This window comes from Panicum hallii, chromosome 5 (assembly GCF_002211085.1).
Source record: "Panicum hallii strain FIL2 chromosome 5, PHallii_v3.1, whole genome shotgun sequence".
NCBI classification, from domain to species: Eukaryota; Viridiplantae; Streptophyta; class Magnoliopsida; order Poales; family Poaceae; genus Panicum; species Panicum hallii.
In genome coordinates, this window is record NC_038046.1 from 19,186,865 (window position 1) to 19,201,336 (window position 14,472).

At 41.3% G+C, this 14,472-nt stretch overlaps 1 protein-coding gene across 1 annotated transcript; it reads right to left on the bottom strand.

The window, feature by feature from the left end:
- Positions 1-770: 770 nt before the first annotated feature.
- Positions 771-9,526, bottom strand: LOC112893634 (ABC transporter G family member 53-like). Its single transcript, XM_025961064.1, is given in 20 exon segments — positions 771-1,379; positions 1,451-1,641; positions 1,804-1,895; positions 2,059-2,286; positions 2,736-2,770; positions 2,772-2,870; positions 2,968-3,051; positions 3,136-3,426; positions 3,652-3,739; positions 3,741-3,982; positions 4,097-4,305; positions 4,392-4,548; positions 4,623-4,726; positions 4,809-4,969; positions 5,710-6,020; positions 6,651-6,932; positions 7,016-7,317; positions 7,647-7,737; positions 7,942-7,997; positions 9,187-9,526. Coding segments are annotated over 19 exon segments (3,231 nt in total). The 5' UTR covers positions 7,948-7,997; positions 9,187-9,526; the 3' UTR covers positions 771-1,121.
- Between the last annotated feature and the right edge of the window lie 4,946 nt (positions 9,527-14,472).

Below are 14,472 nucleotides of genomic sequence, written 5' to 3' on the forward strand. Positions count from 1 at the left end.
CCCACTGGCCGCATCACGTGCATGGGTTGGCGATGGCACGGCTAGGGTGCTACATGGCCCTGCTGGGTCTTTAATCAGGGTGTTAGCTCACACGCCGATAACATAACAAGGGTTGATAAGGTGTGTGGTCGTACAATATTTACAATGTATAAGATCTTCGACCGTAGCAACATATGAATATATATATTTGCTAGTGTGTACAAACTTGCGGAATTTCAAGACTTGAAGTCCATTTTGTTGCAACATAATTGGAAAAACATGAATTGAAGACAGAGATAAGATTATCAGGATGTAGTGCACGTTCCATTTCTATCGAAGTCTCTTTTATGGTTTCTAAATTTCGTACCTTATAAAACGAAATTTAATCTGAAGTTGAAATTTATATTGTACGGAGTATGCAAGGGTTGGTGTCAGTCAATAATATCATGGGAAAGAAAAGCTGAACGGCACGCCAAGATTATTGGCAGATGAGAAGGTATGCTTATTCTTACGTAAGCGCATTACAATGGAGGACTGGTGGGTATAATGCACATTACAATGAAATAAATATGTCTACCGCCTGAGTTTTACGACCAAGCTACCATGAGCTAACCGTGGCATCATGGTGAAAAGGGAAGGTTTGTACTTCCTCCGTTTCAATGGTAGGTTGTTTTGACAAATTTAGATACATAGATTTTGCTATGCATCTAGATATATATTATATCTACGTACATAGCAAAATTTATATATATTGATTTGCCAAAACGAACTACAATTTGGAATGAATTTGGAACGAAGTGTGTATGCAACTTGTATTTACTTTGGTCTCAGTTGACCACAACATATTTTCTGTCCCTCATAATATGTGACCGAGCAATGCCACACAACCCTTCCACAATTTACAATTCTTGCTAAAGCAAATACCGGAAACAAGAACGTCAGACTAGCCTTTGGTGGCCTCTCCCAGTATCGTAAAAATTCAACAAATAGATCAGTCGTTCAAACTAAAACCACTACTATCAAACATAAGGGAGACTCGCAGATAACCTAGCAGAGGATCTGTCTTTTTCTAAATTATAAGCCTCAAGGACATGACCCGCCTATCCTTGAGGCGATAACCTTGCCTCCAGGAATTGCCCCCATCATCTCCTTTGGAAGTTGATGTACTTCACAGAAAGGCCAAAAAAGAACGCAAACGCTATAGCGTATGCCATAGTCACCGCAGCAACCACTCCCAAATATTCATGCCTAAAGCCATAGTAGCTCCTCAGAAACTCTGTCACAGTCTCACCAGTTTCCATTTTATCCATGATATCCCCAAACTGCGAGGCACACAGACCATACAAGGTCCAAGCAACGGGGCATATCCAGTAGAACCACCTTGACCAGATAGGAATTCTCTGAATTGAAACAGCAACGTGTAAATGCATAAACATAAATGATCAGTTACTAGAATGCAGAGAAAACTCACATGTAAAGGGATAAGAAATCCGGAGAAAAGGTTCCACAAGCCATAGAAACCGGAGGAGACAATTGCTGCTATACTGCCATCAGGCGCAAGCCCCACAGCCAGCATTCCAAAGAATGTGAAATACAGGAGTGTGAAGTACATAAAGAATAGGTACCAGAAGAATTTGGTTGCTGTCCATTCGAATCCTATCACTGTGTACACCAAAACGCCATAAATCAGAGTCTGAATGAATATGTAAGGGAGTTCAATGGCAACCTGCAATCAATCATAGATAAGATTCCATCAAGTTTTACATTATATAATGCGAAAGTAAATATATTACACAGTGTGTATCATTGACATCGATTAATTACCTGTGCAAATGTGTAAGGTAGAGCTGAATACATTCCAGCAGCTCTCTCCTTGTAGAACACTATCCTTTCCATAGCAACCACCGGATGGATACCTGATGCGTTTTGTATGCCAAGCATTAAAACAGCAGTGTACATTGAACCCATAGAATTGAACAGATCTTGCTGTTTTGTTCTGTAAGGCGTAGGGATACATATTACAATTTGGACCCAGGAAAACAAAAGAATACATTCCTTAATGACAACTGAAAGCTCTACCTTTTCATGCCAAGGTTCCAGAATGCCGTACCAAAGAGCAATGCGATCATTATGGTGATAAAGTATCTACCACCTGTGTAATGAATATTTCTCCAATATGACAGATTTTGCTTCCACAAGCATATTAAGCATTGCTTGAAGAAAGGCTGTGAATATTTATTATCAAAATGGAGATCGGTGGAACCAGTAGGAGGCCTTCTTAGATCTCTTATCACATCTTCGTTCCTCCTGAATCAATGAATACAATTTTGCATGAGTATTACACATTACAATGCAATAATGCAAAACAAAATGATTCAGTTTGGGCAAAGATAGCCTAAGCAGCAGAAAAGCAGCTGAGAACAGTGAATTCCAACATCAAGTTATGACATTCAAGCTATTTATAAGATTTGACAACAATAGTTCAAATTTGAAGTAAGGGTTTGGACCCTAGCCTAATCTCCCAAGTCCCAATTGAAATGGATCCTAAGGGCATGCTTTTGCCTAACCATGCTCAGCAAGGCTAGGAAGGACCAAAGGAGCAAGCATGTTTGGTTCCTTCTGTTGAGGATTTTGCATCACCGGAAAGGTTCCCTTTGCCCACAATTTCCTAATTAGGTCATGTAAAGGAAGTAAACATGCCCTAGGTATAGAAGTTATTGTAATACTCGAAACCTTTCAAACGGTAATGGACTTACTGGTACAGCTCTGAGTGTTTGTATATTTCAGAAAAGACTAATCCCAAGCATCTGCTCTTGTACAGTTGACGTCACCTCCAACATCCATGTCGCAGGGTTATATCCATCTGTTATCTTATTAACACCTTCAATTCCCTGAATACACCGAGTGCAAAGAAAAATTTATTCCATGGGCTTGTCAAACAGAATCTACAGAGCAGTAAAAGTGTTTTTGTACTTTTAGTTGGCCAACCTCAAAGTATTTGATCAGCTTTGAAGCATGGTTTCCTAATGGACCAACATATATCTCTTCCCCTCCTCGATTTAGTAAAAGAAGCTGTAATTCATTGACCATACCATGAGAGAGATACAGACTAAACATTACAGGTTCTCAGAAAAAGTAAAAAAAAGCTTTGTTTACCTCATCGAAAGTTTCGAAATTATCGATGCTTGGCTGGTGAATGGTACATAAAACAGTTTTACCAGTATCCACAAGGTTCCTTACAGTCCTCATCACGATTGCTGCAGCCCGAGCATCAAGCCCTGAGGTTGGTTCGTCCATGAAAATGATGGAAGGATTAGCTACAAGCTCCACTGCAATGGTTAGCCTCTTCCGTTGCTCACATGAGAGGCCATTGACTCCAGTAAGTCCCACATGTGAACCATGCAATGATGTGAGCTCCCAGAGCTCCATCAAATCCTCAACAAACATCTGCATTCAAAAGTTGAGATGGGAATCAACTTTAGTATAGCAATTAGATCACTATTATTATGGGTTCTATAGTATCCAGGAACATACATTCAGATATCAGAGTCCAATGTGAGAAAGCAAAAATATTAAAACTGGAAGATTCTTTATTTGATCTTCCTCTCAATTTTTCACAGAAATCAATACCACGACATATTACTAATCTTTCTTATCTTTTCATCCACTGACCTTTCTTGTTATTGAGTCAATCTCTGAGGGTAAGCGGAGCCATGCAGAGAACAGAAGTGATTCAAGAACAGTCAAATGTTGAGAATGTGTCTGACTGCTCACAATATCCAAATACACGAGAAAATGTTTCTTGCTTCTTTGGGTAGCCTGAGACAGTTATTGTCCCTTCAGTGTAGCCTCCGGTTTTCCTTCCTGCTAACACATCCATGAGTGTTGTCTTGCCAGCACCACTTATGCCCATCAAGGCAGTCAGCACACCAGGCCTGAAGGAACCACTCACACCCTTTAGTATCTCGAAACGATCATTCATCTCACCATGTGATTTCTTTGCCTGAAAATTTATGTCATCTGATAATTAACAAGCAAGTAATTTTGAAGGAAAGGAAACAAACAAACTCTTTTATGCTTAAAATTTGTTCTTATATAAAAAGAGATATGTCTTCACCTTCGGCATATCTACTGAATACCTTATGTTCTCAAAGGTAAGTGAGAGTGGCACAAATGGAAGAGTTGCCCTCCTATTGTTGAGAGTACTTGAAGATTCGTCTGTTACTATTTTCTGATGGAATCTCTTTGATGGAGCATCATTTCTCAACTTCTCTAGTTTTATGTCTTGAGCATTTCTGGGTACAGACGAATAGGTTCTACCAGGTGCTGCATTGCAATTATTCACCTCAGAATGTGTTTGATCATAAACAACTCTACATAGTATGCAGTGCACATGAAAAATGTGAACTCACATTTGAAGTACGCAAATGCTGCTGTGCAGAGGCCATTGAAGAGAAATATATATCCAACCAGTGCACCTAAGCCAATCCAGTACCACTTTGCTTCAAAAAATAGCCCACGAGATTTCAGGACAGTTGTTCCCAGTGATTCTGTTGATCCAGGAACTATCTGAAAAGGCAAATACAAACTTCGTCAACTGTACTCTATTCTAGAAAGTCTGAAATTTTCTGGTTTGCGAGTACTTTATTCCAGCGATGAGCTGTAAACTCAGTTGTCGATATGGCATTTTGTGCATACATAAGTGGTGAGATCCAATAGCCAAGCATCCAAAACTTGTTCAGATTATCTGAAGTAGAAAGAAATGTGATTAGAAAATGAAAATGAGGGAAAATATGAACACTGCAAGTGATTACTAGCTGCATATTTACCGCTTGAAATTATAAATCCACTTAAAAGCACAAGGATAAGCATCAAGAATACTGAAAATACATTCGCTATGAACATGTTTCTTGTGACTCCAGCAATCAAACGGAAGAGGGAAGATGACATCTGACCAACTGCTATCAGCAAAAAGTAATGTTTGAAGAGCCTGAAACGAATCAGGATATTATTTTCTTATTAAGATGTATAAAATGGGCACAAAGTGAACCTGATAAGCATTACATATAGTGAAATTGCAAAGTACATCTCTATGCAGAAATTACCGTTTGATGACATTTAGAAGTGAAACACCATACAATGATGATAGTACCTCTATTCTATTTTACTTGATGTTTTGGACATGACATGGTGTCCAACACATTTCTATGACCACTTTTCCTAAGCAATTTTGGTTGAGATATATTGGAAATATAGTCATTTGAAAATATTAGTTGCAACAATATTCCATGTTAAAAAAATTAATAGTTTTATGTATACTTGTGCCAACATTTATAAAATTTGACTTCGTGCATCCCTAAGTGTCATTTATTTAACTTCAGAAGAATAAACTATTAACTGTAGTATTGTCATTCAGAGATCTAAAGCAAGATGTTTAAGCAAAGAGCAAAACAAAGACAGGTAGGTCTGTAAATTATGTTATGAACATTGAAACATAGCATCAATCTCATTTCCTTCTCTATAAACTATTTAAAGGAAATGAAAGAATGAGATGAGATAATAAAGACCATGATATGATCTCTTCAACATAAATAACAAGCGTCAAAGTTAAAGCTAGTTTTTGGCACCTTCATACAGATATATGAGCATTGCGATTGTATATTCGATTAATGAACTAGGTATATTGTACGTATACTTTAACCAACATGGCTAATCATTTCAAATCCCCACCTGCCAACATTTGGGTCCAATCCAACTGCATAGTATGTCATAGCAACCCAGATTGTAACTCCAATGAATGTGATGGGAATCTTAATAATCCATGTAGACAATGTGTAGGCCCATACTGGATAGAAAACATCTCTTTGCTTGAAGAAAAGTAGCAACTTCATGACAGCAGCACCAAGATCACCTAATGAACTGAACATGGTTTCACTCACAGAGAAGAACAAGCCCAGGTATATCCCTCCATCAGTAACTGAATCATGGCGCATCTTGCTATGCCAGAAAATGCTTGATGCAACGAACGCTTTCACAATCATCTGTCACAAGCGAATAAGAATTATAAAGGGTGGTTATTTCATACAATTCATCTGTGAACAGTATGCCCTACAGGTCTGTACAGTTTTATGGTATCTAAAAGAAGTGTTGCAAAGTTTCAAATTACACAAATAAGCCATGATTTTATTGTCTTCTCACATATTTCCTTTGCACACAAATATAAGTCTGTATGGACATTGACACAGTTTCCAATGTATGACTTTGAGCCTTTGACTGCTAATATTTATAAAAATATATTATATTGAATATAAAGAGTTAAATATTATGAAATGTTTTTCATAATGAATCTATATCAACCTTATATTGTCAATCTATAAGAGTTTTTATACATTACCACATTTGTGGTCAAAACTGTAAAAATTTGTCTAAGGATAACCCTAGATGGACTTATATTTGTGATCCTAGGAAGAGAAAATGGTGGTACATGTGCACTAGTGGGGTTACCAGTGATCTTGATGGTAGGAAACTGTGTACAGTTCCCCTCCCATGTTTGCAGCTCGAATTCAGGTATCTTTTTTTTTCTAATACAGTGATACCTTGTTGCTTTTAGGCATTCTTGTTGTTTAGGTTGCAGAGATTTCTTGAACTATACAAAAGGTGTACCAACTCACATGTGTAAAATTAACTATGTTGCGGGATGGGCTCCTCCACATAAACAGGACTTCTCTAGCAAATACGGCTTTGAACAACTCCCTTTTCCTCAAACCATGTTTTGAAGTGGTAAGAGCAGCAATGGAAGTCAGGTTCTGGTCAAATGGCACTTCAAGAACCTTCTTAACGATTTGGCCAGCACGAAATGTTGGAAAGGCATCTGAAAATTGCTCAACTGTGAAGTACTGATAAGGTTCACAATCCCATGACCAATACTGCTTCTGATCTTTCCTTGAAGTCACCTTTTAATAAAGACATGCTAGTGTGAAACTCATGCCACTGTTAAGAAATTTCATAATATATCTGAAGCAAAGAGTTAACCTACTTCTAACAAGAAGTCAGCAATAGCTTTTCTGTGAGGACAGTTGAAGCCTAGTGACTCAAAGAACTCAACCACTTCCTCTTTGGGGCCTTGGTACATGACATGACCCTCTGAGAGGAGGAGGACATCGTCGAAAAGGACATATGTCTCCGGTGCTGGTTGCAGCAGAGAGATGAGAGCAGTCCCCCCAAGCACATGGAGTAACTGCCTCAGATAATTCACAATCTGGAATGCAGTTGAGCTATCAAGACCATTTGAAATCTCATCCATTAATAGAACTTTTGCGGGACAAACAAGCATTTCTCCTGTAACAAGTAAGATATGCTAAAATAGATATCTGGTCTGTTACTATCAAATATCATAGATACAACCTCGCAAAAAAAAAACAATAGATACAAAGCTACCAATTGGACAGGAGATTGTTTGGAAGATGGCAAAAGTTTTTCAGAGTCTGAATAATAAATCATTGCTTGTAAACTGACAAAAACATTTAAGTAGTTTTAACCATAATGATCCATGTTCTGAATAATAATCATTGCTTGTAAACTGACAATAACATTTAAGTAGTTTTAACCATAATGATCCATGTTCTTAGAAGTTTGAATATGGTCAGAGCTCTATGTAACAGGCATACCTATAGTGACACGCTTCCTTTGCCCACCAGATATGCCTCTTGCCATATCATTTCCGACCATTGTATCTGCACAGAGCTGAAGTCCTAGGATCTGCAGTGACGGTAGACTTACAAGTAGTTGAAGGTGTTCTTAACACGCATAATGAAAGTTTACTTGTGATATTTCCAAGAACTGTGCTCAAACCAAAAGTGCAAGAATCAAACATGCATCAGCTGTGTTCTTAACATGCATAATTAAAGTTTAATTGTGACATTTCAAAGAACTGTGCTCAAACCAAAATTGCAAGAATCAAACCTGCATCACATAGTTTGTAACTACATCTCTCCTGCCACCATTTGCAAGAATCAAACCTGCAAGATTGAAACTACCGGTTTAATAAACATGACAACAGTTGAACTGTTTTCACAATACCGAAGCATTATTAGTGTGTGGGACTGACATTATGCCAGATGCCCCCACAGGCCACAGCAAGGATGAGAGATTCATGGGCATGAGGAATAGAGCCAATTAGGGATAAGCGTCTACATATCTTGGTGTTTTCCTTAATATTTGTATTGCATTGATTAGCTTCAAAGATATTCCTAAAGGTTTGTTTCCTTTGCTAGCTGCAATGAGGGAAGACAACCAATTGGGAGAATCGAACAAAAACTAGCTTTAATTCTCCATCCAACGCACACTCTGTCTCCTTCCACATTCCACACAATGGTACCCAGCGAGGACTGACCACGCATCTTAATCAGTTATGTACTGCGCCTTACCCAAGTAATGTGACAATTGGAAACTATATTCATCCCACTACAGCACCGGCAAGAATGACACTAAATTTGCCATTCCAACTGAAATATTTATTAAAAGCAAAATGCATCGAAGTTTTTTCTCGAATAAACTACATCGAAGTGTTGAGCTAATAAAGCACACAATGTTTTGCCAGAATCCTGACTTGATATTTGGAAATGTTACATGTTAGCTCACCTCATAATGACAGGATAAAAGGTGAAATCCATGATAAACAAAAAGGTGAAATCAAACATGCTCGGGCAACCTTATAAAAAAAATGCTCAGGAAAAAAGTTTGATGCATTGACAAAGTGAATGTTCAACTGGCACGAAATCTAGTAGTACAGGAGATCTCTAAGCTACTCATAGGAATAAGAGGGCACTAAGAATAGTGTCCCAAATTGATAAGTCCTTCTTTTACTTCGGTTTTTATTTTGTTTATTTCACTTCCATAAGCACTAAGCAACTGACCATAGTAGACACTGACTACCATTACTAGCATCCAGTAGCATGGGAACACTTGCCCCCAATGTCTTCTCAAAGAGACTAAAACTAGCTCTAAGCTATCATCAACCTTCTTGGTCTCTCCTTATTTTTTATAAACTGCCTCTATTTATTAGTCCCACAAATAAAAAGCCCAAGAAACCTTTATCAATCAAGAATTAAAAACACTGCAACGACAACAAAGAATAAATTTCCTCAGCCTACGTCAGCCCTCAGAAACAAATGCTTGTGCCGCCGAACTAGAGCAGCCAGAGCTCACCATGACCTCTCCGACCAGGAGGGCTCCACGCGGCGGCAGTTCCGCATCTCCAAGGAGATCACTTTTCAGCCTGTGGGTCGCCTTGCTCTGGTTGTCTCATCGACGCCGAAGGTGTCTTAGCTCCACTGGCGACCGGCTATAAACTACGATGCTCATTCACTGCACCGGTCTGCATCAAGCCTCTGCCACGAGCGCCCGTGCCAAGCTTTGGGTCCCGGGGGCAGAACCATGGCGCAGCAGAGGACGGGGAGAGGAGAGGCCGGGGTCGGCGCCGGGCATGGCGGGGTTCGCCGCGGCAGCCTTCCCGTCCTCCCCCATTTCATCTGGACCTTGTAGATCTCATAGGAACCTTTTATTTCCTTTTAACATCTCATCTCAAGACTCATAGGGTAATTATTAATTTACAATTGAAAACAAACTTAAGTATCGGATCAGCTAACTTGAATTACAGTCAACAAATTCTTGCCTCGAAAGATGACTCCGAAATTTGGGGAATATGTTCAAAACGTTTAAGCATAGATGTATCCGGAATTTAGTTGTCAAAGCCTTTTGTTTTCAAGGTTTTCAAACTCACTAAGAAATTTTGTACGGTTTTTTAATTTACATTTAATATAAATTTAAACTAAAAAGTGGACCATGTTCGTCATATCCTCGTGAAAACTCAATATTTTGTGTTAACAGCCTTTTTATCCTCAAATTAATATTTTATATCCTTAGAAAAAAATTTCACACCTAAAATGTGCTCTTGCAACTATGCTCGGTAAAAGGGAGCAATATTACAAATCATTTCCTTTTTAATCAAATATTACAAATCATTTCTACCGGTGATAAACTTGCCCCGCACGCTGGACAGGTTTCCTCTACGGTGATGAGGGATTGTGTGGATGATAAGTAAGTCTGTTCGCCAACTAGAGCTATTTCTGAGCCATCGAAGTCCCTCTGCAATAAGTAGGGTTGAAAATGATCAAGATCGATGCCTGACTGATTTTATTTCCTTTATTACGATATTGTTTCTGATCGTTTGTATTTTTGGAAAGCATAAAAGTTATCATTTTCAACTAATTCTATAATAATCTTTTATCATCTTTGTATTTATTCATTTGATAAAATATGAAAAAAATACTGATAGTTTTCATTTTCTATATTATGTTACCATTTTTTATGTTTTCGGCTATTTTCATCCCTGGCTATTTTCATCCCTAGCAGTAACTACAGACAAACCCTTTCTCCCACATCCAAATAGGCACAAGGCCCCTTGCGTATTGTATATTAAACTTAATTTCTTTTGTAAATAAAACATTATCATTATTTCTCTTATTGCCGCAATGTACATGAAAAGAAACAAGTCACAATATATATGGAAAAATATCAATATATAATTGATGTTATCAGGATATAAAATCGATGATTAATTGGAGTCTGCAAAAAGGAAAAAGGATAATTGATTGGCGACCTAATTGGTGATTAGGATGCTTGATTGGCGACCTAATTGGCGATCAGGATGCTTGATTGGCCGACAGAAGGGAAATGGAAACTTGATTGGCAGATATTTAAGGAAAGGAGAAGTCAGGTATACTGGATGGGTTGGGTGAAAATTTATTTGAATTTTTGATAGAATATTTTAGATTCACTAAAAATATGAGTCTCCATCCTTTGTCAAACCTTGTCTCCACCCAGCTCGGGACAGGTGGGTGAAGTGGGTTGTGTGCTTTCTTGTCCTTAGTCTGCAAAGCAAATTCATTGTGTCTAGCGGACTGCCCATGTATGTCCGCCTGATCCGGAAAAGAAACTAACGGAGATGCCATATGTTGATTGGCTTGTACTATATATTTTTTTAAGAAATGTAGTATAGACGTAGGTGCTCATATACGCGCATGCACAATCATTCTTATGAATACACATATGCAACCTCACTCTTATGAGCACCTGCGAGAGACTGAACCGGCGGATCCTCGAAAGTAATAAAGTCACCACAGGCGCCTCGTGACGACGGGCACGTCACCTATCACTTAACGAATAGCACCGATTAAATCATGAAATAAATCCAAGAAAATACAAGTACTCGTGCACAATCAATAACTCAAACCTAGTGGGCACGTTCCACTATAAAAAACCTTACCAGCTGAGCTATGCTCGGTTCACGGACGGCACTAGGAGCAATTACACAGCACTTGAGATGTCAAAATTGGCATCCATCGCCTGAAGTAGCCCAATGACGGTCTTCTTCCTCTCACTCCGCCTGTGCTTCCAACTGCCGCCGCCGGAACTGTCGGTGTTTTACCGCCACGCCCACTGAGGGATACCCCCGACATGTTGAGTTTGTAGGTAGGGTGTTGCCGAGATCAGGAACTCGAAGGTGCAAGGAACACAAAGTTTAATAGGTTTGGGCCGCCGAGAGCGTAATACCCTACGTCCTGTGTGTTGTTTGTATTGCCTTAGGTGTAGATTGGGGTGATCTTAGGTGATCCTGTGTCACACCCGATTTATAAGAACATAAATCGAGCAATCATATATGCGCCAGGATCAAGTCACGCATATATACAACAGATTATCAGGATATCACAACACATGTCACGAATAAAAACGTATAAATTATAAAATGAATTTCTTTATTACAACTGAATCAAGAATCAGTTCAAGGAATGCGGAAGCGTAAAATAAATACATGAAGAGTGGGGCGCCACAGCGACGTCAACTGGGAGACAATGCCTAGAAATCATCGAGTCCGCTGATGTAGTCCTCCACGTCGCCTGGTACTGAGCAGCAGTCGAAGATGTCCCAAAGAGAACAGAAGAGATGAAGAGGCAAGTGTGAGTACAAACTCGTACTCAACAAGTATAACACAACTATGAGGCTCTAGGCTAGCTGACTCAACTGCATTAGCTTTTAGTCTTGGCAAATTTTATTAAAACTATTTACTATAAGTGGATGAATTACCATAAACCCAAATTACATAAGAAATCAATCAATATTAATTAAGAGCTACTGAGAACCATCCAAACCAAAACCACCCGGGGAATCTTTCTAATCAAAGGTTGATAACCCCACTAATCAGACGGAGGATTTGGGCCGCTCATGACTGTGAGCACAGCTGATATATCAGTTTTACACTCTCGAGAGGTTGCACAACTTTACCCACAAGTCGTGAGCTACGCTAGTTGTTCATCACACTTCCTTAGGTGAAATGGCTAGCAAGCACACTACGAGACCGTTACAAAGGATCACGTTGGTAAGGTGTAACCGCTAAGGATTCTGGATCAGCGATGATGGGGCCCACCTCCGGGGTACAAGACACACAGCACAGACCAAGCTGGAGGAGCAGGGACCATTGAAGCTTACCACCCCTCTTGCCCACGCAGGTAAGTTACTCCCGAACCAACACGACCTAATTAGTAAGTCAAGGCCGTCCCATTCCAGTCTCGTGGTTGCGCGGTTGTCCCAGGTTGTCGCTCTATGAACCGGTCCTTATGGAGAGTGGCCAACCAAGCACTAAGCACCGTGCTGGCCCCCTAAACCAAGTTTCTAACAAAACATATTTTTAAGGAGACGTGAGCCGCTCAAGCACACAGCACAGAGGGCCACTCTCAGAGTTAAGTTGCATATAACCATTAATTAAATTTAATTAAAAAGGATCAAGTGTGTTATAGCGCAGCAACCTAGCACAACTAACCAAAATGCAACCCAAAAGATATGTATAAAGGATATAAAGTGGCTAGAAAATCCTTATAGGCATACAGAATTAAAATGCAGTATGAAATTGCGTTAAAAAGTGATAGGAGGTTCATGTTATACTTGCCTTCCTCGAAACTCTCCTGCTGCTGCTCAAACTGCTCAGAAGACGGCGGCTCCTGGTACTGGTCCAAAGGCTCCGCGTCTACTCACGATCATCAAGCATGGTCCACACATACACGTATGCACAAACAATAGCAAACTATAAGAAAACAGTACACCAATACAATAGAACAGCATACAAAACTAGTCTAAAGCTACTCTACGCGTTACAACGATCGCGTGGACATAAAGAACACCTAAAACGGAGTTAAGACGCGAAAACTACGCTTGAAACAAGATCCAGGGACCTATTTGCGAGAAAAAACAGAACTTCCAGGGGGTTCTGTGCGAAAACTGGGGACCTAAACGTAATTAAAGCATAGACTCGGGGTCTAACGCGCTAAAACTCATGGCATGGACGGCGGGTTCAATTTTGAACAACTCCAGGGGGCCGAACAGAAGAAACAGGACTAAAACGTAAATACTTGTGAACTAAAGAGGACTGCGGGTTGATTCTTGAAAAAGCCGAGGTCTCTTTAGAAAGATCACCATGCCGAACCGGTACGTTTTAATCTGGGCCGCCGGATCTAGCATCTATGGCCCAGATTAGATCCTAACAGCGAAGGGGTACGCGCGCACGGTGACCCTCAGATCTGGATCCAACGCTCCTGACTCTCACTTTCCTCGGATCTAACACGGTGCGCTGGATCGACGACGGACGGCTCAGATTTAAAACCCCGGACGAACCGGTACGCGTGGACTCCGTCCGTTGGATTTAGATCCCGCGGCTCGGATCCAACCCAACCGCGATCTAATCCTATGCGCTGAATATGGATCGGGCGGCTAGGAACAAAAGAGGCGCGGGCTGGCGGCGATCCCTCACCGGAGCTCAGCTCCCGCGGCGGTGCCTCGCCGGCGCTTCGTCGGAGCAGGCGATCTGGGCCGTCAGTGGGTCTTTTGGCCTGCGGTTTGGCCATAGAGCACAAGCGCGGGATGGGTAATCCACTGGTGGGCTCAGGAAGGGGCGGCATCGGCCGGAGGGAGAGGCTCGCGGGGAGAGGCGGCTCAGGGCGACGAACATCGCCGGCGTGCGCGCGTTCCGGCCTCGGGTGGTGCCTATGATCTACGATATCTGGCGCATCGTGACCAGGGGGACGCGTGGTGCTCACCTAGGGGTTGTGGGGGCCGGAGCTGCGGCGGACGGAGGAGAACGACGACGACCGGCGGCGGAAGGGCTCGGCTCTCGCGGAGGAAGGTGATGCCGGGGTACCCCAGGCGTCTGGATCCCACGGTCGGCTCGGGGTTGACTTGTGAAGCTGGCAGAGGGGTCAGGGAGGCGTGGGGCTCACCGGCGGCGAGCAATTTCGGCGGCGGTGGACTTACCCGTGGCGGTGTTCCGGGAGAAATTCGGACCGAGGAACGGGCCGAGGTCGCGGGTGAAGGGCGCTGGAGCTCCTGGGTGGTGAGGCGGTGCTGAGGCGCAAGCTCTCGCGGGCCGTGGCGCGGTGGAACGGC